The 22,346-nt window shown below is 55.9% G+C and overlaps 1 protein-coding gene across 3 annotated transcripts in view; it reads left to right on the top strand.

The window, feature by feature from the left end:
• Positions 1–22,346, top strand: part of LOC144949553 (matrix metalloproteinase-16-like) — a 41,772-nt gene that overhangs the window by 1,971 nt on the left and 17,455 nt on the right. For 2 of the 3 annotated variants that reach the window (XM_078879483.1, XM_078879482.1), the window contains exons 2-3: positions 18,015–18,163; positions 20,037–20,054. In XM_078879483.1, coding sequence (XP_078735609.1) covers positions 18,015–18,163; positions 20,037–20,054 — 167 coding nt within the window. The remainder of the gene's footprint in view (positions 1–18,014; positions 18,164–20,036; positions 20,055–22,346) is intronic. The other variant, XM_078879484.1, reaches the window with a different exon arrangement.

Genomic DNA, 22,346 nt, shown 5'->3' with positions numbered 1-22,346 from the left:
GCTACCCGGGGTGTCTGTGTGTGTATCCAAGTGTCGCGGTGGCCGCTGCACCGCAGCTCCCCCCGTGTGTGTCTCGTGCAGTAAAGATGGCTGCTGCTTCCACATGTTCACATTAACCCGCTCATCCTCCTCCTCGTCGTCCTCGCACGGGTAACAGCGGCGCTCTGCTGAGGTTGTAAACAAAAGGCGCGGGCGCAAAGCAATCTCCATGCGGGACACGAGACCGTGGGTGGCACACGGCTCGCCGTGATGAATGGGCTGCTGTGTGTGTGGAGGTGGTGGAGAGACGAGGCGCCGACCGTGCGTGGGTGGTTGTTTGCCCCGTGGCCTGCTGACGAAAGAACGCAGCAGCATTATTAGTAGAATCATTGTCCACAGCGAGCCGCAGTGTCGCGACAACAACGCCACCAGAGCTGCTGCACTCTCCATTGCCGCAGCGAGGAACAGCCGTGGTCCCAGTAGACATCCTCAGCAGGACGTTGACCCAACGTTGGCAGCGTTTCTTGGGATCTCGCGTGCATTAGTACAACCCAGGCAAAACATGGAGAAGATCTCTTGCTTGATCGCACGAGCAATCGCGTGCCACTTCTGAGTCATCCCTCTGGCTGGGACCACGCGCTCACCACCGGACCACGGCCGTGAATGGTGCCCATCGAGCAATGGTGACGACGATGATGATGATGCTCGTGGCCTTCTCAGGGGTGAGGGGTCAGGCCTGCTCAGGCTACGAGTACTTCAACTGAGACGTTCACGTTTGTACGGGCCCTGCTGCTACCCTCCTGAGACTCACCGTGGCCTGCCGACACAGACAGGGAGGGCTTCGGTCCGCGTGTGTCGTGCAGGGAATGTGTGCAGTCAAAGCTGCGATCAGCAGCCAACAAACCGCCATCAACATACACGTGGACGTCCAGTATCACAGCATGAATACAGTGCAGTATATGTGTGTGGCTGTTTGCACGCAGTATTTCCATCTCTCCATACATTAAGTTAAGGACCCTGTACTCGTTCTCTGCTAAGTGTACGTTTTCGTCTTTGTTTTGCTCACGCACCACGGATCTTCCGTGTAAAATAGCCGGGCAGTTGGCTAAACGACATCACACCTGTAACAAATAAAAATAAATTATAAATTAAAACACGAGTCAATACCGCTGTTGCCTACCTTTGTCTTTGAGGCGATCGCAGCACGCGTCTAACGACTCAAACGCGCGTCTAACGACTCAAACGCGCGTCTAACGAGTCAAACGCGTGTTTTTCCAGTGAGTAACAGTAGACTTTTCAATGTCAAAGTGGAGCAAATCGAGCGATGACGTAGAGGGCTGGTTGATGAGTATAGTTTAAGCTCAGTTGTTATACGTTCAAGGTCATATTTCAAGTGTCAATAAACCCTTTAAGTAAACTACACGCCAGAGAAGCATACGGGTAATTCCATCTTCTCAATCCCCTCTTTTGTCTCAGGACAATGTGATATAGAGAGTGTGATCGTGATTCAAGACGATGCTCGTGAAGTGGTTTGCGTGCCGCACGTTTACGCACAGACAGCCATCGCCCCCCCCCCCCCTACTGCGACGGCATGGCAGGACCCTCCTGAAAGCGAGTCACGAGACTCGGCGAGGCCTTCCTGGGTTAACTTGCGCAACAATTGACTAAAGACTGCTTGAACTAAAGTCACCCTACGTCAGTTTGTGTGGAGATCGCGCAGTTTACGATCGTGGTTAAATCAGTGTAACATCCTCCCATCAGGAATCGCCCAAAAATCCAAGATAAGTGTTGAGGTTGTTGTAGTATGAATAAGTTATTCATCGTACACAAAAGAAAAGTTGTATTTATTCGTTTTAAAGTGATACCCTACTATGATCTAATTGTGTTTGTGAATTATGTATATTGAATAGGTGCAGCTGTAGATCAGGTACACGTTGTGAGACTACTGTAGTATAATCTAGGAATAAAGAGTGAGAGTTAGATCGGATGCAGAGTATCATCGTTGTTCAGGCCCTGCAAAAACACAAATCCAAATAGCAACTGCTTAAAATGCTCGTAGCACTGTGTTGGACGAAGGAGGGGAGGCATTTTCACAGTGATGCACTTCGCTACTCCTGACGCAATCATTTGGCTCCACCTCAATGTAAAATCACAGCTGTTGCTCTCCATCGAAATCAGCCGTATGAAGAAGATGAAGCTCTGTGTTGCCATCAAAGAGTGATGCTCTCGCAGGGAACTACAATCAAGGTGCTGTGTATTATCGTGCATGCTTGTGTTTTGATTAATCTTCGGACGGGTTAGACACAGTGGAAACCTTCATACCCAATATAGGTTATTTAGGGTATCCAGACAGACGCGGGTTTGAAGCGAGGGCTTTTCTCCGGTGCAGGGCAGCAGCGTGGGGCAGTGTGAGGCAGTGATGCTGAAAACTGGTGCCTCGGGGTGAGCGACCCTAACGCTGGCGTGCTGGCGAGGGGTGGCCGCGTGGGTCAAGCGCCGTTGTTGCAGGTCCCAGTAAGTAGGGGGGGGGGGGGTAGAAGTGGGAGCGGGCAGCGTGCACGTCGACAGTGTTGTGAAGCTGACGGAGACGTTGCTTCAGCAAGGGTGCGTATGTCAGGATATTGATTTGTCCTGGAGGAATCCGATGAGCTATGAAGCTCTTTTCACAGATGTCCAGTCGGGGTGCAGTATCGGATGTGTGGAAGTTGGAAGGTGGCTCAATAGTGTGCTAGTTTTGATGACTTGATCGTGTGTACAGGAGGTCGCGATGAGCGTGGCAGTCATTTCTTATTGGCACTGGAATTCGCACCGAGATTTAAGATATTTCAAAGATCTTAGTTTAATATTGCGACCAATGCCAGTATCAGTGATTGTCATATTCGGCTTCGTGTGGGGAGAGTGAGAGGTCGAGGGGTTTGAGGGAGGCGACGAGGGTACAGGAGGAGGGTGTTGTGGTGGTGAAAGAAAACTAATTTCCTTAGAAGTGCTTTAAAACTCAGTTGTCCTTCCCCTAGCACGGTTCACTACGTACGGTGCGAAAGAAGTCCGATCTAGTACAGTACGTACATAGACGATAGCGGCCAAGTGCACGGAACGTGACACGGAGCGCTGCACAAGCGAGCGGTGGCCTCACGGCCCGAGCGCGTGGCCACACTGAGAGTGGAGCTGACCACACTGAGAGTGGAGCTGATCACACTGAGAGTGGAGCTGACCACACTGAGAGTGGAGCTGATCACACTGAGAGTGAAGCTGACCACACTGAGAGTGGAGCTGATCACACTGAGAGTGGAGCTGATCACACTGAGAGTGGAGCTGATCACACTGAGAGTGGAGCTGACCACACTGAGAGTGGAGCTGACCACACTGAGAGTGGAGCTGATCACACTGAGAGTGGAGCTGACCACACTGAGAGTGGAGCTGATCACACTGAGAGTGGAGCTGACCACACTGAGAGTGAAGCTGATCACACTGAGAGTGGAGCTGACCACACTGAGAGTGGAGCTGATCACACTGAGAGTGGAGCTGATCACACTGAGAGTGGAGCTGACCACACTGAGAGTGGAGCTGATCACACTGAGAGTGAAGCTGATCACACTGAGAGTGGAGCTGACCACACTGAGAGTGGAGCTGACCACACTGAGAGTGGAGCTGACCACACTGAGAGTGAAGCTGATCACACTGAGAGTGGAGCTGACCACACTGAGAGTGGAGCTGACCACACTGAGAGTGGAGCTGATCACACTGAGAGTGGAGCTGATCACACTGAGAGTGGAGCTGACCACACTGAGAGTGAAGCTGATCACACTGAGAGTGGAGCTGATCACACTGAGAGTGGAGCTGACCACACTGAGAGTGGAGCTGATCACACTGAGAGTGGAGCTGACCACACTGAGAGTGGAGCTGACCACACTGAGAGTGGAGCTGACCACACTGAGAGTGGAGCTGACCACACTGAGAGTGGAGCTGATCACACTGAGAGTGGAGCTGATCACACTGAGAGTGGAGCTGACCACACTGAGAGTGGAGCTGACCACACTGAGAGTGGAGCTGACCACACTGAGAGTGGAGCTGACCACACTGAGAGTGGAGCTGATCACACTGAGAGTGGAGCTGACCACACTGAGAGTGGAGCTGACCACACTGAGAGTGGAGCTGACCACACTGAGAGTGGAGCTGACCACACTGAGAGTGGAGCTGACCACACTGAGAGTGGAGCTGATCACACTGAGAGTGGAGCTGACCACACTGAGAGTGGAGCTGACCACACTGAGAGTGGAGCTGATCACACTGAGAGTGGAGCTGATCACACTGAGAGTGGAGCTGATCACACTGAGAGTGGAGCTGATCACACTGAGAGTGGAGCTGATCACACTGAGAGTGGAGCTGACCACACTGAGAGTGGAGCTGACCACACTGAGAGTGGAGCTGATCACACTGAGAGTGGAGCTGACCACACTGAGAGTGGAGCTGATCACACTGAGAGTGGAGCTGATCACACTGAGAGTGGAGGTGGAGCTGTGTGGAGAGCGTGGAGGTGGAGCTGTCCACACTGCGTGGTGCTGAACCGCGGGGGCCACTGCCGTGAAGTGCCGGTGCCGTCTCCTTGCAGAGTCGGCCTGCTGGCGCGCCACGTGACACGTCGTCGTGTAAAGTATAATAACGACGATGAATGTACATTGCTCGTCAACATGACCCGTGTCATCGGCAAAACAGCGGAGATTCCTAAACTTTTCTCCATTAACGTTTCAGCCGTTTCCGTTTGTCCAATCTAATTGTGGACCGATATCCCCAAATGGAGCTGTAAATAACCACGGTGAGAGTACATCGCATTGTGTGGCGCCCCCAACCCTCCAGAGTTGTATTCTAGCACTCTCTGCGTGTAACGTAGCAGTTCCTCATTTGTAAATGGGTTGAAGTCCGTTTTTACCGAACACGGTGTTCACGGTACCTTATTTAAATTACCTTTGCAAAACGGAATAAAGACGAAGCGTTGTCGTAACTAGATAATGGGATTTTACAAATACGGTTATTGAAAACCAAAAGCGTTTTATTCCTGCACATGTGGATACATGTACAGTGTAGTACAGTAGAGGGTATGTGGGTACATGTACAGTGTATTACAGTAGAGGGTATGTGGGTGCATGTACAGTGTATTACAGTAGAGGGTATGTGGGTACATGTACAGTGTAGTACAGTAGAGGGTATGTGGGTACATGTACAGTGTATTACAGTAGAGTGATGAGAAGCTGCTCAGTCGTCTAAACCGGGACGACTCCACCGCGTTTTTCGCCAGGGAGATCTCGGATTTGAATGTCAACATCAACTGAAACAAGTGTGGGGACACTAAAACAATTTATTTATGCAAGTAAACAACACAGACACGCAGAGAGCTCCGAAATGCATTGCGCGTGCTTTGGACCCCTAAAGACGGGAAATTCCACGGCAGTAGCGTGGTGCTGCCGCACACCTCGTGGTGCTGCCGCACACCGCGTGGTGCTGCCGCACACCGCGTGGTGCTGCCGCACACCGCGTGGTGCTGCCGCACACCGCGTGGTGCTGCCGCACACCGCGTGGTGCTGCCGCACACCGCGTGGTGCTGCCGCACACCGCGTGGTGCTGCCGCACACCGCGTGGTGCTGCCGCACACCGCGTGGTGCTGCCGCACACCGCGTGGTGCTGCCGCACACCGCGTGGTGCTGCCGCACACCGCGTGGTGCTGCCGCACACCGCGTGGTGCTGCCGCACACCGCGTGGTGCTGCCGCACACCGCGTGGTGCTGCCGCACACCGCGTGGTGCTGCCGCACACCGCGTGGTGCTGCCGCACACCGCGTGGTGCTGCCGCACACCGCGTGGTGCTGCCGCACACCGCGTGGTGCTGCCGCACACCGCGTGGTGCTGCCGCACACCGCGTGGTGCTGCCGCACACCGCGTGGTGCTGCCGCACACCGCGTGGTGCTGCCGCACACCGCGTGGTGCTGCCGCACACCGCGTGGTGCTGCCGCACACCGCGTGGTGCTGCCGCACACCGCGTGGTGCTGCCGCACACCGCGTGGTGCTGCCGCACACCGCGTGGTGCTGCCGCACACCGCGTGGTGCTGCCGCACACCGCGTGGTGCTGCCGCACACCGCGTGGTGCTGCCGCACACCGCGTGGTGCTGCCGCACACCGCGTGGTGCTGCCGCACACCGCGTGGTGCTGCCGCACACCGCGTGGTGCTGCCGCACACCGCGTGGTGCTGCCGCACACCGCGTGGTGCTGCCGCACACCGCGTGGTGCTGCCGCACACCGCGTGGTGCTGGACACTGTCTATGTCGTGTGGTGCTCAGCAGTCGTTTAAGTTTCCATGCAAAGAGAATGCCGAGCGCAAGTGTAGTGAGTTGAACCTTGTCGCAGACGTAGACGTGGAGGCAACACATTTATTCAACTCCAACACACGGGGTAACGTTCTCCTTCACAGAATAGCAACCTGTGGTGGTGACCACCAAGCTAACGACACTAGTTACCACGTGACTGGAGTAGCTAGTCACGTGACTGGTGTAGTTAACCACGTGGTGACCACGTGACTAGCTACACTAGTTACCACGTGACTGGTGTAGCTAGTCACGTGGTGACCACCAGGCTAGCTACATTAGTTACCACGTGGTAACTTCTACACCGGACCGAGACCACAGCTCGGGTCCAGGTCCACGTGCGATGAGAGTCACCGTGCCAGGGTGGAGCTGTGATGAGAGTCACCGTGCCAGGGTGGAGCTGTGATGAGAGTCACCGTGCCAGGGTGGAGCTGTGATGAGAGTCACCGTGCCAGGGTGGAGCTGTGATGAGAGTCACCGTGCCAGGGTGGAGCTGTGATGAGAGTCACCGTGCCAGGGTGGAGCTGTGATGAGAGTCACCGTGCCAGGGTGGAGCTGTGATGAGAGTCACCGTGCCAGGGTGGAGCTGTGATGAGAGTCACCGTGCCAGGGTGGAGCTGTGATGAGAGTCACCGTGCCAGGGTGGAGCTGTGATGAGAGTCACCGTGCCAGGGTGGAGCTGTGATGAGAGTCACCGTGCCAGGGTGGAGCTGTGATGAGAGTCACCGTGCCAGGGTGGGGCTGTGATGAGAGTCACCGTGCCAGGGTGGGGCTGTGATGAGAGTCACCGTGCCAGGGTGGGGCTGTGATGAGAGTCACCGTGCCAGGGTGGGGCTGTGGTGAGTGTCACTTCCCGAGTCGAGTGCCCTGTGGGTAGAAGCGTGCCGAACCTCCCCGAGTTGCCCTACTGGCAGGTTGCGGCGCCGCGCGGCGCTGCTGCTGCTGAACGCGTCGGCGTTGGCGACGGTGCCGCCCATTGTCGCACACCTCACGGCCACCGCTGCTGCTGCAGCTGCTACTGCGTGCTAGGGGGGGCGTGTAATTCCCAAACAGAATTGTATTTGAGTAATTAGAACTCCGTGCAATTAGCTGGGCGGTGGGGGCTATGCACCTGGCCGCCTGCCATGCGGGGCAGTGTGGAGGCAGCAGCGGCGAGGAGGGTCGTTGGGTCGGTGGGTCCCCCCCCCCCACAGAGCGACGTTGTTGTGGGACTCCCTCTCTGTGGGCCTCGAGGAGTTGCCGCACTCTGGCTCGCCAGGACAGGCAGTACCGCGCGTGGGCTAATCGCCGTCTGTTTCAATCTGTACGGAGATAGAGTGTTGCCCCCTCGTGTGCACGGGCTCTCTCCGGGTGCTCCGGTTTCCACCCACTCGTGTATAATAAGCAATCATCATTCCTTGGCTGAAAACATCTTAAAATAAAAACCCAATGCAGCAGCCTCCTGAAAAGAGTCCTCGGACTTAGTTGAGCTCTTCTGGATAAAGCAGTTTTAAGCCTTAACAACATCTTGATTTTACTCTTGAGCTGAACGCCGGACTCAACTGGCCGCGATTCCTGTGTGTGCGGCCCTGCAAAAGCGCGATTTAAACGGCGCTTTGATGAGCAGCGCTGCATTCAAATCTACCACATCCCCGTTTGAGTGAATCGTGCAGTGTGGTGAAATAACCAACACATTGCCTTGTGTTTGTAATGGACTCGCAGTGCCGGATTGGGTGCACGTGTCCACGCTCAGAAGCCAGCCTTGACCCATTAGGCAAAGATGCTGAGCGCAGCTCGACGCTTTCGGCACCGCCGCACGCGGCGCGCAGCGCTCGTCACGAGCAGAGCGCACCGCTGCATTATTCATGGGACCCCCCGGTCCTAAAATGGCTGCAGATTTCCGTGTATCTGCAAAAAGCGAAGGAGAGAAAGGGAAGGCAGTGGATCGAGATTCGCTCTCGAGGCTTCGCGAGGAGCGGGCGAGATCGAGGCTTGGCTTGGCGCAGGGTGGTGGCCACAGTGCGGCCACCCGCGCCTCCCAGCAAGAGCCACCTGGGTTCGATTCCCGAACCCAGCCTCTTCTTCCTTTCTGTGTGGAGTTTGTATGTTCTGCAGAGTGTGCGCGAGTGAGATTGTGAGTGTGAGAGAGACTGGAGTTTGTACGCTCTTTCTCCCCCCGTTCTGCAGAGTGTGAGATTGTGAGTGTGTGTGAGAGAGAGACTGAGTCAGAGTGGAGTGTGTTGTTCTCCTGGTATTCCCGCATGACTAAAACAATGTGAATGTTGGTTAAAATTGCAACATTTTGGAATGTTACCCACAATTTACTTATTTAACAATCATCGCCCCCTACCGGCAGATTCATGCCCATCGCCCAGCCCGGTGCCGAGTCCCTCCGTGCCGCACAGGGGCAGCTGCCGGGAGGGGGCTCTGTGCTCCGAAACGTTTCGTTTTCGTGACAGACCTCGAGTGCGATAGAAATCCAAGTTCATAAAATGAATTAAAGTTGGACATTTACGTTTATTTTTTTGTTTTCGTGTGTGGGTGCCATCGGGCAACTGAAGGCTTCCGCAGGTTGGGGCCGGGTACCATTTCGGCCTCCACTCCCCGATGACTCCACTCACGCTGTCGCCATGGCCACTCTGAGGGCAGAGGTGTTGACGACTCTGTGTGGAATCGTGCAGCCTTGTGAATAATGCACGGGGTTGCGAGGAGACTGAGACACGTCCTGTTAGCAGGGGAGGTTGCTAACATCCTCCGTAAACTACTTCGGAAGGGTAGAGGGGTCAACTGCTGCGGTGCAGTGGAGGCAGGGGGGGCAGTGTTCGTGTTGCCTGCGAGAGCGATGGGGTTGAAGAAAGCCACCGCACAGATCACATCTCATATTCTTGGTTCTTTCGGTAAAGTCACGTAGAAGGGAAATAATAAAAGAATATAAATATAAAACAATACATTTTTACACGTGACTTTACCGAAAGAACCAAGAATATACATTCAGATTTCAAGTAATACACACACACACACAGTAGTTCACGAAATGCATCGGTGTAGCGTTAAGGATTGACATCATCAGTCATCGATTTTGTCGATGGCCAGCATGAAGTGGTTGCATTAGTGGTGCAGATTTCTATTACAACATTAAGCGGTAAGGATGCCAGGGCTGGCCACGGACACTCGGGGCGAGCGCTGCGAGGATGGAGCTCCGCACGCAGCGCCGCGTCCTCCCCGTGCCTCGCGTCCCTGCGGGGCACGGGCAGCAGCAGCACCCCCCGTGGTTGAACGCGAAGGGGCAGATTTGGGAAGGAGGCGAAATGTCTGCTTCTTTACTTTGTGTTGTTTGATGCATATCGGTTCACGTCGAACTAGGAACCATAAAAATAGAGGGTCATTTCATTGCCTATAAATGTTCTACAAGTTCACCAGCTTCGGTTCGAGTGAGCCCGACTTTGTTCCTGATGATGATGATGATCGTGGAGGTGGTGATTTCGTATGGCTAATGAAGAACAACTGTGAACGATTCCGTTCTAAGTGGTTTAGCCCTCCATTTGCTTTGTGTGAGAGGTGGAGTTTTGCAGATCGACCGCCGTGAGCATGCACGAGGCGACGCATCGCCCGCTTGTTTATTTTCATTGTCATCTGGGTCGACTGCTGGGATGTTTTTTTCCTTGTAAATAATGTGGACTGCTTTTGGAGAGAAATGAAGCCGTGGTAATCACCCCCCGTTGCAAAGACTGCGTGCTCTTGCCGACTACAAATGTATGGACGCAGCGAAACCGTCGGCTTGTGCTGTGGATGTACACGGAGGGCAGTGGAGTCACCGTGGCCACCAGCAACGTCTAGTGATTAAGTAACACCGACGCAACCAGTTACCGCAGTCCTTACACAGCCAGTTACCCCGGTCCATACACAGCCAGTTACCCCGGTCCATACACAGCCAGTTACCCGGTCTTGCAAAAGAAAAGCGCTGTACGCGGGCTGCGATGCAGTGACGTCGACGGAGTGAGATTGGATCGGCAGAACCCACAGAGTGAAGCTCCGTAGTCTGCGCTTCTTCAACGGAGGAGGAACAGCAAAGCGACACGAACTCTTCTGAAGCCCTCTTGTGGCTAGCAGACCTCGACATTGGCTTTAAGCTCCTGAACCAAGTGTCCATCATGCACAAGAAGAATAAGAAGAAGTTCTGAAGGCTGTCAAGAGCCGGCACCTGTCTCTCGCACCGTGCGGAGGATGCACAGTTCTCCTGACCTTCACCGCGCTTTATCTGCGGGTTGGGTTCGACGCAATGAGAGATCAGCATGCTTTTGAGCGTTAAGTCGACACTTGCAAGTTTGTGTCCATTCATCCGATTCAGATCGCAGTTCTTGCTCGCACAATGGATGATGCGCAACTGAATGCGGGCAAAAATATATTAGAATGGAAATGATGCGCAGGATGTGCGCCAATAACCCATCGGAGGAATGGGACGCACCAATTCAAGACAGAACAAGCGAGAACAAGCGAGATGAACTCGACAAATAAGTTGCTACAAATGAGACAATAATTATCGATTGTTGAATAAGCTGCATGGGTTACATTATTGGTGTTAAAATCTCTACGTGTCGCGTTGGGGGTGTTGTTTCGCTGATGGACGGAAGGTCCTAAAGTCGAAAGGTCCTAAGTCGGAAGGTCCTAAGACGGAAGGTCCTAAGTCCGGGAGGGCAGTTGCAACGTAGCTGGGAAAAACATTTTCAGAACGCTGTTTTGGTCACTCAATTTTGGTGCGGAGATTTTAACGGATTGTCTGATACTCAGAAACCTGTTGGGCAGCGTGCCTTCAATATCCATCATTCCCAATCGCGCCTTCGTGTCGCGGGACAGACGTCTTTCATTTCAGCGCTGCGCGTATCCCACCGGTTGAGTTTAGATTCACCGATGCGCAGTGATTTATACCGCGACGAAACTCCTTTGTCCCTAATGGATGAGAGGGAGAGGATGATGAGGATGTGGATAAGTCAATATCTGCGTAAATGGCTTTGCCCTCAGATCATCCGAACAATTTGCGGTCATAACGCGCCATCCTCAGCTCTCTCTCTCTCTGCGAGGCGCAGCGACCTGAGCATATCCCCAATCGTCTGGCTTGCATGGTTAACGCATTGCAACCACTGCTGTGGACCAGGGGACCCGAGATCGTTTCTCGGAACGCGACTGACATCAGTGGCGAGTGATGTCTGAATTGGCCCTGCGCCAAACCCTCTTCCTCTTCACCAAACCGCGCCGACCAGTGTCGTGACGTGTGGACATACAACCGTGCGTGCTCGACACGGTGGCTGAGGGAGGCCCACATTCTGCAGTGCATTGGCAAAGGGCTGTGAGTTAACGTTGATGTATTGACGCGATGCTTCAAATTGTTGCGAGTGAATTAGGCCACGTGTGGTCATTCTTGGCGAAATTCTCGGCAGAGGTGTTGAAAACCAGAGGTGTGGACTCGAGTCATGTGACTTGGACTCGAGTCAGACTCGAGTCATGAATTTGATGACTTGCGACTCGACTTGGACTTGCATAACAATGACTTTGTCCCACCTATGAGATGTGGACTCGAGTCATGTGACTTGGACTCGAGTCAGACTCGAGTCATGAATTTGATGACTTGCGACTCGACTTGGACTTGCATAACAATGACTTTGTCCCACCTCTGTTGAAAACTGTAATTAACAAAATAAGCCATGGAGTATGTTTCTAAATATATTTACTTTGAGTAAAAAAAACACCCTAAACTTAACTCTTTAAATATTAAAAGAAACTGAATCCAAGTGGCTAATTAAAACATCTAAAAATATTCTGGGTGAGGGAATTCTGAACTGATTCTGAGAGGGAATGTGACGAACCCAAATCTGCCACGCCCAATTTGCATCGAGACGGTCCCCCTTCTCCCCCACCACCTCCAACAACAACAACAATCGCCACTAAGTGGCGGTGACGTCACTACGGCGCTTGTGCCAGGCTAGGTGTACGTTAAGGCCACGTGAAGTGTCGAACGCCCGCCGGCAGGAGGTCACGGGGCAGACCCAGCAGGTGCAACGTGTCGACTGACTGAGATGACTGGCTGATGGCACCACTTGTGCCCCCTACTGTGCCACCAACAGCACTACCACCACCTCCCTCTCCTCCTCCCCCACTTCCACCACCACCATCAACCCCCTCTCCTCCTCCACCACCCAACATGACCGAACACATTGTCACGTGGTGTACACGTGTGGGGGCCTGCGTCCACCCCACCGCCCTCGCCGGGCAGGTGGGGGGCGACGTCCGCCCCGTCCACTCCCTCCTCCACCACTCCCTCCACCACTCCCTCATCCACCACTCCCTCATCCACCACTCCCTCCTCCTCCACTCCCTCCTCCACCACTCCCTCCACCACTCCCTCCTCCTCCAATCCCTCCTCCTCCACTCCCTCCTCCTCCACTCCCTCCTCCACCACTCCCTCATCCACCACTCCCTCCACCACTCCCTCCACCACTCCCTCATCCACCACTCCCTCATCCACCACTCCCTCCTCCTCCACTCCCTCCTCCACCAATCCCTCCTCCACCACTCCCTCCACCACTCCCTCCACCACTCCCTCCACCACTCCCTCATCCACCACTCCCTCCTCCACCACTCCCTCCTCCACCACTCCCTCCACCACTCCCTCCTCCTCCAATCCCTCCTCCTCCACTCCCTCCTCCTCCACTCCCTCCTCCACCACTCCCTCATCCACCACTCCCTCCACCACTCCCTCCACCACTCCCTCATCCACCACTCCCTCATCCACCACTCCCTCCTCCTCCACTCCCTCCTCCACCAATCCCTCCTCCACCACTCCCTCCACCACTCCCTCCACCACTCCCTCCACCACTCCCTCATCCACCACTCCCTCATCCACCACTCCCTCCTCCTCCACTCCCTCCTCCACCAATCCCTCCTCCACCACTCCCTCCACCACTCCCTCCACCACTCCCTCCACCACTCCCTCATCCACCACTCCCTCCTCCACCACTCCCTCCTCCACCACTCCCTCCACCACCACTCCCTCCTCCACCACTCCCTCCACCACTCCCTCATCCACCACTCCCTCCTCCACCACTCCCTCCTCCACCACTCCCTCATCCACCACTCCCTCCTCCACCACTCCCTCCACCACTCCCTCCACCACTCCCTCCTCCACCACTCCCTCCTCCTCCAATCCCTCCACCTCCACTCCCTCCTCCACCACTCCCTCCTCCTCCACTCCCTCCTCCACCACTCCCTCCTCCTCCAATCCCTCCACCTCCACTCCCTCCTCCACCACTCCCTCCTCCTCCACTCCCTCCACCACCACTCCCTCCTCCACCACTCCCTCCTCCACCACTCCCTCCACCACTCCCTCCTCCTCCACTCCCTCCTCCACTCCCTCCTCCTCCACTCCCTCCACCACCACTCCCTCCTCCACCACTCCCTCCTCCACCACTCCCTCCACCACTCCCTCCTCCACCACTCCCTCATCCACCACTCCCTCCTCCTCCACTCCCTCATCCACCACTCCCTCCTCCTCCAATCCCTCATCCACCACTCCCTCCTCCACCACTCCCTCATCCACCACTCCCTCCTCCTCCAATCCCTCATCCACCACTCCCTCCTCCACCACTCCCTCATCCACCACTCCCTCCTCCTCCAATCCCTCATCCACCACTCCCTCATCCACCACTCCCTCATCCACCACTCCCTCCTCCTCCACTCCCTCCTCCTCCACTCCCTCCTCCTCCACTCCCTCCTCCACCACTCCCTCATCCACCACTCCCTCCACCACTCCCTCCACCACTCCCTCATCCACCACTCCCTCATCCACCACTCCCTCATCCACCACTCCCTCCTCCACCACTCCCTCATCCACCACTCCCTCCTCCACCACTCCCTCATCCACCACTCCCTCATCCACCACTCCCTCATCCACCACTCCCTCCTCCTCCAATCCCTCCTCCTCCACTCCCTCCTCCTCCAATCCCTCCTCCTCCACTCCCTCCTCCTTCACCGCGTCGATTGGCTCCCGCCAGGCTCCCGCCGACCGGATGATCTCCCCCCCTGCGCTAGCGCCCTCTCTGAGGGACATCGCTAAATTTCTGCCTCACCGCCGCACGGGGTTACTCCACACACGCCCACCTGCACCGCCGCTCATGCTCACGCGGCGGTGCGAACACGCGCGCCCCTGCAGGCGATTACATCCTAACACACGCGCCCCTGCAGGCGATTACATCCTAACACACGCTCCCCTGCAGGCGATTACATCCTAACACGCTCCCCTGCAGGTGATTACATCCTAACACACGCGCCCCTGCAGGCGATTACATCCTAACACACGCGCCCCTGCAGGCGATTACATCCTAACACGCGCGCCCCTGCAGGCGATTACATCCTAACACACGCTCCCCTGCAGGCGATTACATCCTAACACGCTCCCCTGCAGGTGATTACATCCTAACACACGCGCCCCTGCAGGTGATTACATCCTAACACACGCGCCCCTGCAGGCGATTACATCCTAACACACGCGCCCCTGCAGGCGATTACATCCTAACACGCGCGCCCCTGCAGGCGATTACATCCTAACACACGCGCCCCTGCAGGCGATTACATCCTAACACACGCGCCCCTGCAGGCGATTACATCCTAACACACGCTCCCCTGCAGGCGATTACATCCTAACACACGCGCCCCTGCAGGCGATTACATCCTAACACACGCTCCCCTGCAGGCGATTACATCCTAACACGCTCCCCTGCAGGTGATTACATCCTAACACACGCGCCCCTGCAGGCGATTACATCCTAACACACGCGCCCCTGCAGGCGATTACATCCTAACACGCGCGCCCCTGCAGGCGATTACATCCTAACACACGCGCCCCTGCAGGCGATTACATCCTAACACACGCGCCCCTGCAGGCGATTATCTCAACGGGCGCTCGAGCTGCGGTTCTGCCCTCACGCAGCCGCTCCGTACACAAATCACAGACACCGCACCGATGCTCTGTGCTAACGCTTATTCACGGTGCAAACCCTGCACTGCCCGGAGGGAATATTCTGCGAGCAGAGCCTAGCATACTGATATCCCCAAACACTCACACGCCCTACCACGTACCTCGCAGCCGTACTCACGGCGTCGCACGGACGCTGTGAGAGTCGGAGGGAGGATGACGAAAAAGCCTCACCTATCACTCGTGCAATCGTGCACCTACCTGTGACGGTTATTTCTCGACCTATTGCCTGTGCACCTGCACTCATTAATCCCTGACTCAGCCCGTTTACTCTGGAAGGGCGTCCGGCTGGCGACTACGCACCCTGCCCACCGTGTGCGTTCGGTGTGTGGCGCTGGGATCCCCTGACCTCATTGTCTGCTCGGCTCGCTTAATATTTCACCCCAGCCCCCTCCCCGATGTCGTGCGTGACTCATTGCGGCTGGCCCGGTGAAACGTTGTGCGCCCAGACAATTTTAAGCCAATTTTGGGGCACCGCAATGTGACCTGTCCTGTGGGGGACGAACCAATCACCTGGCACCGCAATGTGACCTGTCCTGTGGGGGTCGAACCAATCACCTGGCACCGCAATGTGACCTGTCCTGTGGGGGACGGCCAGTCTCCTGGCACCGGGAAACCGCGGGACTTCCCACCTAGGGGCCCTTCGGGTGAAAACCCGTGGTGCCAGGCGATCCCCCGCCGGGACACTACGCATGTGTGCTGCGTGTGTGCTTCGTGTGTGTGTGCTGCGTGTGTGTGTGCGCTGCGTGTGTGTGTGCGCTGCGTGTGTGTGTGCGCTGCGTGTGTGTGTGTGCTGCATGTGTGCTGCGTGTGTGTGCTGCATGTGTGCTGCGTGTGTGTGTGTGTTGCGTGTGTGTGCGCTGCGTGTGTGTGTGCGCTGCGTGTGTGTGCGCGCTGCGTGTGTGTGTGCGCTGCGTGTGTGTGTGTGCTGCATGTGTGCTGCGTGTGTGTGCTGCGTGTGTATGTGCTGCGTGTGTGTGTGTGCTGCGTGTGTGTGCTGCGTGTATGTGTGCAGCGTGTGTGTGTGTGCTGCGTGTGTGTGTGTGTTGCGTGTGTGTGCGCTGCGTGTGTGTGTGTGTGTGCTGCGTGTGTGTGGGTGCTGCGTGTGTGTGTGTGCTGCGTGTGTGTGCTGCGTGTGTGTGTGTGTGCTGTGTGTGCGCTGCGTCTGTGTGTGCTGCGTGTGTGTGTGCTGCATGTGTGTGCTGTGTGTGTGTGTGTGCTGCGTGTGTGTGCGCTGCGTGTGTGTGTTCTGCGTGTGTGTGGGTGCTGCGTGTGTGTGTGCTGCATGTGTGTGTGCTGCGTGTGTGTGTGCTGTGTGTGTGCTGCATGTTTGTGTGTGCTGTGTGTGTGTGTGCTGCGTGTCTGTGCTCAGGGTGGGGGGCCAGGGGGGAGTCGCGGTGCTTGCGGAGTTGCTCCACGGTCGTGGCACCACACACGCGTAAAATGCACCAACATTGTTTTGGTTTCTGAATATTCATGTAGTCGTGTGTTCACGGCCCTCTATCAGTCCACTGCTGGATTCAGGCCTCCCCACTTTCATGTCGATCACGGAGGTTGTTTGACCCACTTCACCACGATGGGCAGAGGGGGTTCGGTGGAGCGCCCAGGACCCCGCTTCAGACATCGCTCGCCATTCGTGTGAGCCGCGGGAGGGAATCGAACTCGTGTTGCAGGATTCAGTCATTTTTCGTGCAAATGTATTTCTGGAGAAGGCACACACGGGGGAGCGGTATGCGCGCTGCAAGCACCCTACACGTGCAGCATGTAGGGAGGGTGCTCTGTGTGTCGTGCACAGTGCAGCACTCAGCATAATGCGTCAGACGCAGAAGCGGGAGGCCATTATCTGGTCGGTGGTGACTGGAGGGCATTGTGAGGCCTCTCTCCTCGCGTCTCCTCGACTTCTCCGCAGAGGATTCGACTTGAACCGTCAAACACAAATGTAATCGAAGGCTGCCTATTTGGCCGTTGGGAGTGTTAGTTGAATGGCAGCCTGCCCGAAGCTGCATGCTTCTCCGTGGGAGATGGAATGAGGCACGAGGCAAGCGAAGGCCATCTCCGTCCTGACATCCTGGAGCGGAGAGAGGGTTGCCACTTCCACGCCACGTTCGAACATCGCACGACTGCGCGCAAATCCAAGTTGAATTATTTTACTTTATTTTATCTTTTCTTACCGTGAGCGCCGGCCGCTGTGAGCACGGCGTAGGCGGAGGGAGGTGGCGGCGGCTTCCTCGCCCGCGTACCCCGCCGCGTGTCGCTGGGACTCTGCGAGAGTCGCCCTCGGATGTGCGACCCCCTCTGGGCCGAGAGGCGCCGGGTGCGCGCGGCTCCTCTCGCGCCAAGCCGAGCTCCGCCAGGCGGAGCAGAGGGAGTTGCATTATTCGCTTTGTGTCGCGAAGTGATTACGAACCCGGCGACCCGGGTTCGATTCTCGCTCACGGCCAACACCGGTGACGATGATCCAAACCGGTCCTGGGTCTCCCCTAGGTCGACGCAGCCTCAAATGAGTTCCTGGTGCGGTTTGTGTGCACCGCCACTCGGGAGACAAAGGCGGTCGGGCGTCGGTGCTGACCGCCCACCCCCTCGTGTGTCGTGCCGGCCCTCATAGGTGGCGCTACTCGCCGACAACCCCAACAGTCCGTGAAGGCTTGGCGCGTGACCTTTGTCTCTGTGTGGGTGGCAGGGCTGGCTGGAGCGCTATGGCTACCTCCCGGGCGGGGCGGGCCGCATGTCCACAATGCGCTCGCCGCGGGCCATGGCGCAGGCCGTGGCGGCCATGCAGCGCTTCTACGGCATCAACGTGACGGGCAGCGTGGACCACGGCACGCTCGAGTGGGTACCGCCACCACCACAGCCACTACCACAGCCACCGCCACCACCACAGCCACCACCACAGCCACTACCACCACCACAGCCACCGCCACCACCACAGCCACCACCACAGCCACCACCACCACCACAGCCACCGCCACCACCACAGCCACCACCACAGCCACTACCACCACCACAGCCACCACCGCAACCACCGCCACCACCGCAACCAACGTCACCGTCGCTGTCAGCACCACCACCACCGTCACCACCACCACCTCCTCCTCTTTTGCCCTTTAAAACAAAAAAAGTACAAAGATAAAGTCCTCCAACTCCGTGGCCTTTAAAAGGAACGGCATGCAATCGGTGATGCTTTGGTCAGTGGCCCTTCTCGACAGCACACAGGGCCAGAGATGCAGAGCCCTTTAAAACCCGTTAAGTTCGTAAATAGTCACTGTTTTAATACAGCAAAGGTCATATTCAATGGCAAATCGCATAAAGATGATTAAAGATAAATTGTCTAAAGATGTTTAAAAGTCCCGCACTCGTGAGAAGGGGAGTCACTGCTGCACTGCGACTTGCACACCGCTTGTCCTGGCGCTGCGGATGAAATATTCCTTCTCGCGAGCGTGCACCACCTCCATCACCACTTCCATCACCACCACCATCACCACCAAGAGAGAGAGAGAGAGTGCCTCTCACCATCTGCAGCCGCTCACGTTGACACCCGCCCACGCGCTCTTCAGTTCGCACGTCTTCGTTTTCGTCTCTCGCAGTGTTTATCGGCGAGGATGCTGTGCCGTGTGATTGATGATGCTCATAAGTCTGAAAAGGGGGCGACTATTTCCGTACAGCCAATATGCAGCCAATTCCCCAGCTGCCAAGTTGGCTAATCCCCATCCACTTTAAACAAAATACTAAAAAACGTTCAAAAATCAATGTCTGTAGTTGAGCTATATTCTCATCAACTCTAGAACACTTGAGGTTATTGGCGTCGGTGTGTGCCAGATGCGGATACTTGACGATGCACAAATGAAACATGTAAATCTCTCCGGACGGTGAGCAGCAACTGCGATCACCACCCAGAACAGAGGCGTGGAGCGTAGAACGACCGAGTGCCCGACTCACAAACAGGAGGCGTCGTCGTCGTCGTCACAGCGGCGACCCGCCACTCCGCTACTGCTGACGCAGTCTTCTGGCTCATCAAGCACCTCAGTTTAAAATTCTGGCTGTTGCTCCACATCAACATCAGCCGCACGTGTGTTTGTGTGTGCCGGTTATATTTATAGAGGGCCCCGCAAATTATGGATCGGTTTTGTTTTCAAGAACCTTTGAAACAAACACGGCGGCATTATTGTTTGGAACATTCTGCGAATATTCATCTCGATGATAAGTCTCCAAGTGATTTTAAAAGGTTTTCCCCCCCGGGACTTTTAAAGGTCACGGCTCGATCGAGTAGTGGCCGTGTCCTGCAATATGCATGCCCCCCCCCCCCCGTCGGGTAGCTCTTCTCGCGATTCTGCGTAGCGCAAATGATGACGTTGCTCTGATTGCCACGACTCTACTGGGCATCTAGAGCCTGCCTGGCACTCTCTGTAAAAAGTGCAATGCCATTTATATGGCTACGGAAAGCCTCAATGAGAATCAATGTTTTGTTTATAAAAGTCCAATTTTGTTGTGGTAAATAACTCCAAATAATCTAAACGAATCTATTTTATCCAAATTTACGCTTCTCCGATGAAACTGCAAACAGCGCGCCGCTCGACTTGTGCACGCGGCGACGGAGTGATCCCTGATTGGCGCGTGGACAGTTCCCTACACAACTCGGCTCTTGCAAGACTTTCTTTCATGCTGCCTTTTGACATACCTTTCCTGTTTTCCTGGCCTATCAAAGGGATTTCTCGACAAAATGGTAAGCAGCACAAACAGTACGGTAAGCACACAACAAAACAGCTGCTTTCTTAAACACCCGTTTCAATGCCAATCATAAACAAGCACAGACAAAGAGAACACGTCCGTCGTGAACGCTGCCTCACAACGGTGGTGAAGTTGGAGTATTGGGAGCTCGGCCGTCTTCCCGTGCTCTGAAGAAGGTGCCGTCGCGTCCAGGAGGTCCCGTACCCTGCGTCGCACAACAGCAACAATTTGGGACTCCACCTGTTCTGTCTGTACGGAATAGAGTGTTTCCCCCTCGCACGTGTGGGGTTTCTTCTTGTAAACACTCAATAATTGACTGCTAACACCACGATAGACAGAGGGACACAGAGCTTGGGCAGTTGTTGGCGCCGGCTTTTCGCGTGGCTGCTGCTGCCTCCGAGTCGTCCTCTCTCTCCGAGAGCGATGAGCGAATATCACGCGTTGTTGTCAAATACGGCCTATTCTCTACTGCAAGGTGGTCTTTACGATCAATGTAGCCATTATTTATTGATGCTTGTGCACCACTGCAAACGCAGTGCCTCGATGCAGGCAAGGCAAAGTGGGCTGCTTCAAGCCCTCGCGCGATGGAACTGGGGCTGTGCATGGATAGAAGGGGCGGCGACGCCAGGACCGCCTGGTGTGTGCACAGACGTCCACCAGACGTCCACCAGGCGTCCACCAGGATTGTTGTTTGTCTCGCGGCTACCGCTGCGCTTTGCCGAGGATCCACTCACAGCAGCCGGCTCCGGGAGTCGAGGGGAGGGGGAGATGAATGGGCGTCGTTTTGACGCAGTTGCTGAGCACAATGTCCCAAAACGCCAAGCGGCCAGCAGCTAACAGCACCGTCCAAGGTGTAATTGATAAGAGGGTAAAGCGTTTCTTGAATTGAGCCACGGTTATTCTTGTAAGAGCTGGAGGCGGGGGGGGGGAGACGACGATGATGGGAGGAGGGAATTCCAACCATCTTCATGAAAATTACAGCTGTTGCTTTACATCAACATCAACCGTACTGTTACATAAAATCTCGTGTTTGTATTATTAGAATGTGTGCGCTGTTTTTTGTTTGTTAAAATGCGTTCCCTCGTTTGATTTGTTATCATGTGTGTGTCTTAGCTTTAGCTGGCATGCATGTTGTATACGTTGAGCCCTATAGAGGCTGAACTGCGAAGCGTGATTTATTTATCTGCCAGTCCATTACCAATCAGCTCCTGCTTCCGCAGCGCGGCCACCTCGTGTGGGGGACGTTTCCTCTGCCAGACGGCGATGCCGTCAAACCCTGGCGCCCCACTCTCGCACCGCGATACAAGCGGTCAGAGGCGCAGCCCCGCAATTGCCTGCTCGTGCCACTGCTGGTGGAGAGAGAGCTCACGTGAGAGAGCCCATCTCGAGGCACCACTGTGGTGAATAATCACGATAAGGATGATGACGCATCATTTACAGCCCTTTGTCATTCCACTGCTGGATAAGAAGTTCGTCTTTTGGTTGAAATTTCCACCGGCAAATGCGGCAAACGGCCAGCAGGTGGCAGGCCTCAGCGCTCCGTCTCCTTCTCGCGTCTCCCTCTCGCGTCTCCCTCGCGCGTCTCCCTCGCTCGCCTCGCGTGACCACCCCGAGCCCCCACCTGGGGCCCCTGTGTAGACTTGACCGGTCACGAGTCCTCTGGGGTCAACCAGAGCGCCACGGCCCTTAGTAACCCCATTTCCCTGGCCGGCACTCCCACACCCTGTCCTGTAGGGGTCGGCACTGCACGCAGAGCGTGGTGCCACCCAGCACTGTCAGTCAGCGCTCACGGAGCCCCTCCAGGGCTGCTGCTGCTGCACCAACACCACGTGGTGCCCGCGGTGTCGCTCCACCACACGCCGTGACCCTCCAGGGCTGCTGCTGCACCCACACCACGTGGTGTCGCTCCACCACACGCCGTGACCCTCCAGGGCCGGCACCACGCAGTGACATCCCGCGGTGTCACGACACAAGTATACAACGCCGAGACGCAGCAGGCGTCGGATTGTGAGAAGAGTACAAACACGACGGCTGTCTCTTATTTTCCGGGTCCTCGACTCGCAGGACAAACACAACACTCGCCTCCAGAGCTGCGGGCCGTGAGAGGGGAGGGCCCAGCCCGGCCCGTGCCGTGCCCCCCCCCCTCCGGCGTGGTGGAGGAGGAGGAGGCGGTGGCACCTCGCGCGTCTCGGCCCAGCGGTGCTGACGATGGCGCCCTTTGAGCAATTCATTTCAAACCTCATTTCCTCGTGACAAGGACAATTTAAAACAAAAGTTGATTCGAGAC

This window comes from Lampetra fluviatilis, chromosome 54, assembly GCF_964198595.1.
Source record: "Lampetra fluviatilis chromosome 54, kcLamFluv1.1, whole genome shotgun sequence".
Taxonomy (NCBI): Eukaryota; Metazoa; Chordata; class Hyperoartia; order Petromyzontiformes; family Petromyzontidae; genus Lampetra; species Lampetra fluviatilis.
Note: the sequence above shows the minus strand (reverse complement) of the source record. Positions and strands in the feature narration are given on the sequence as shown.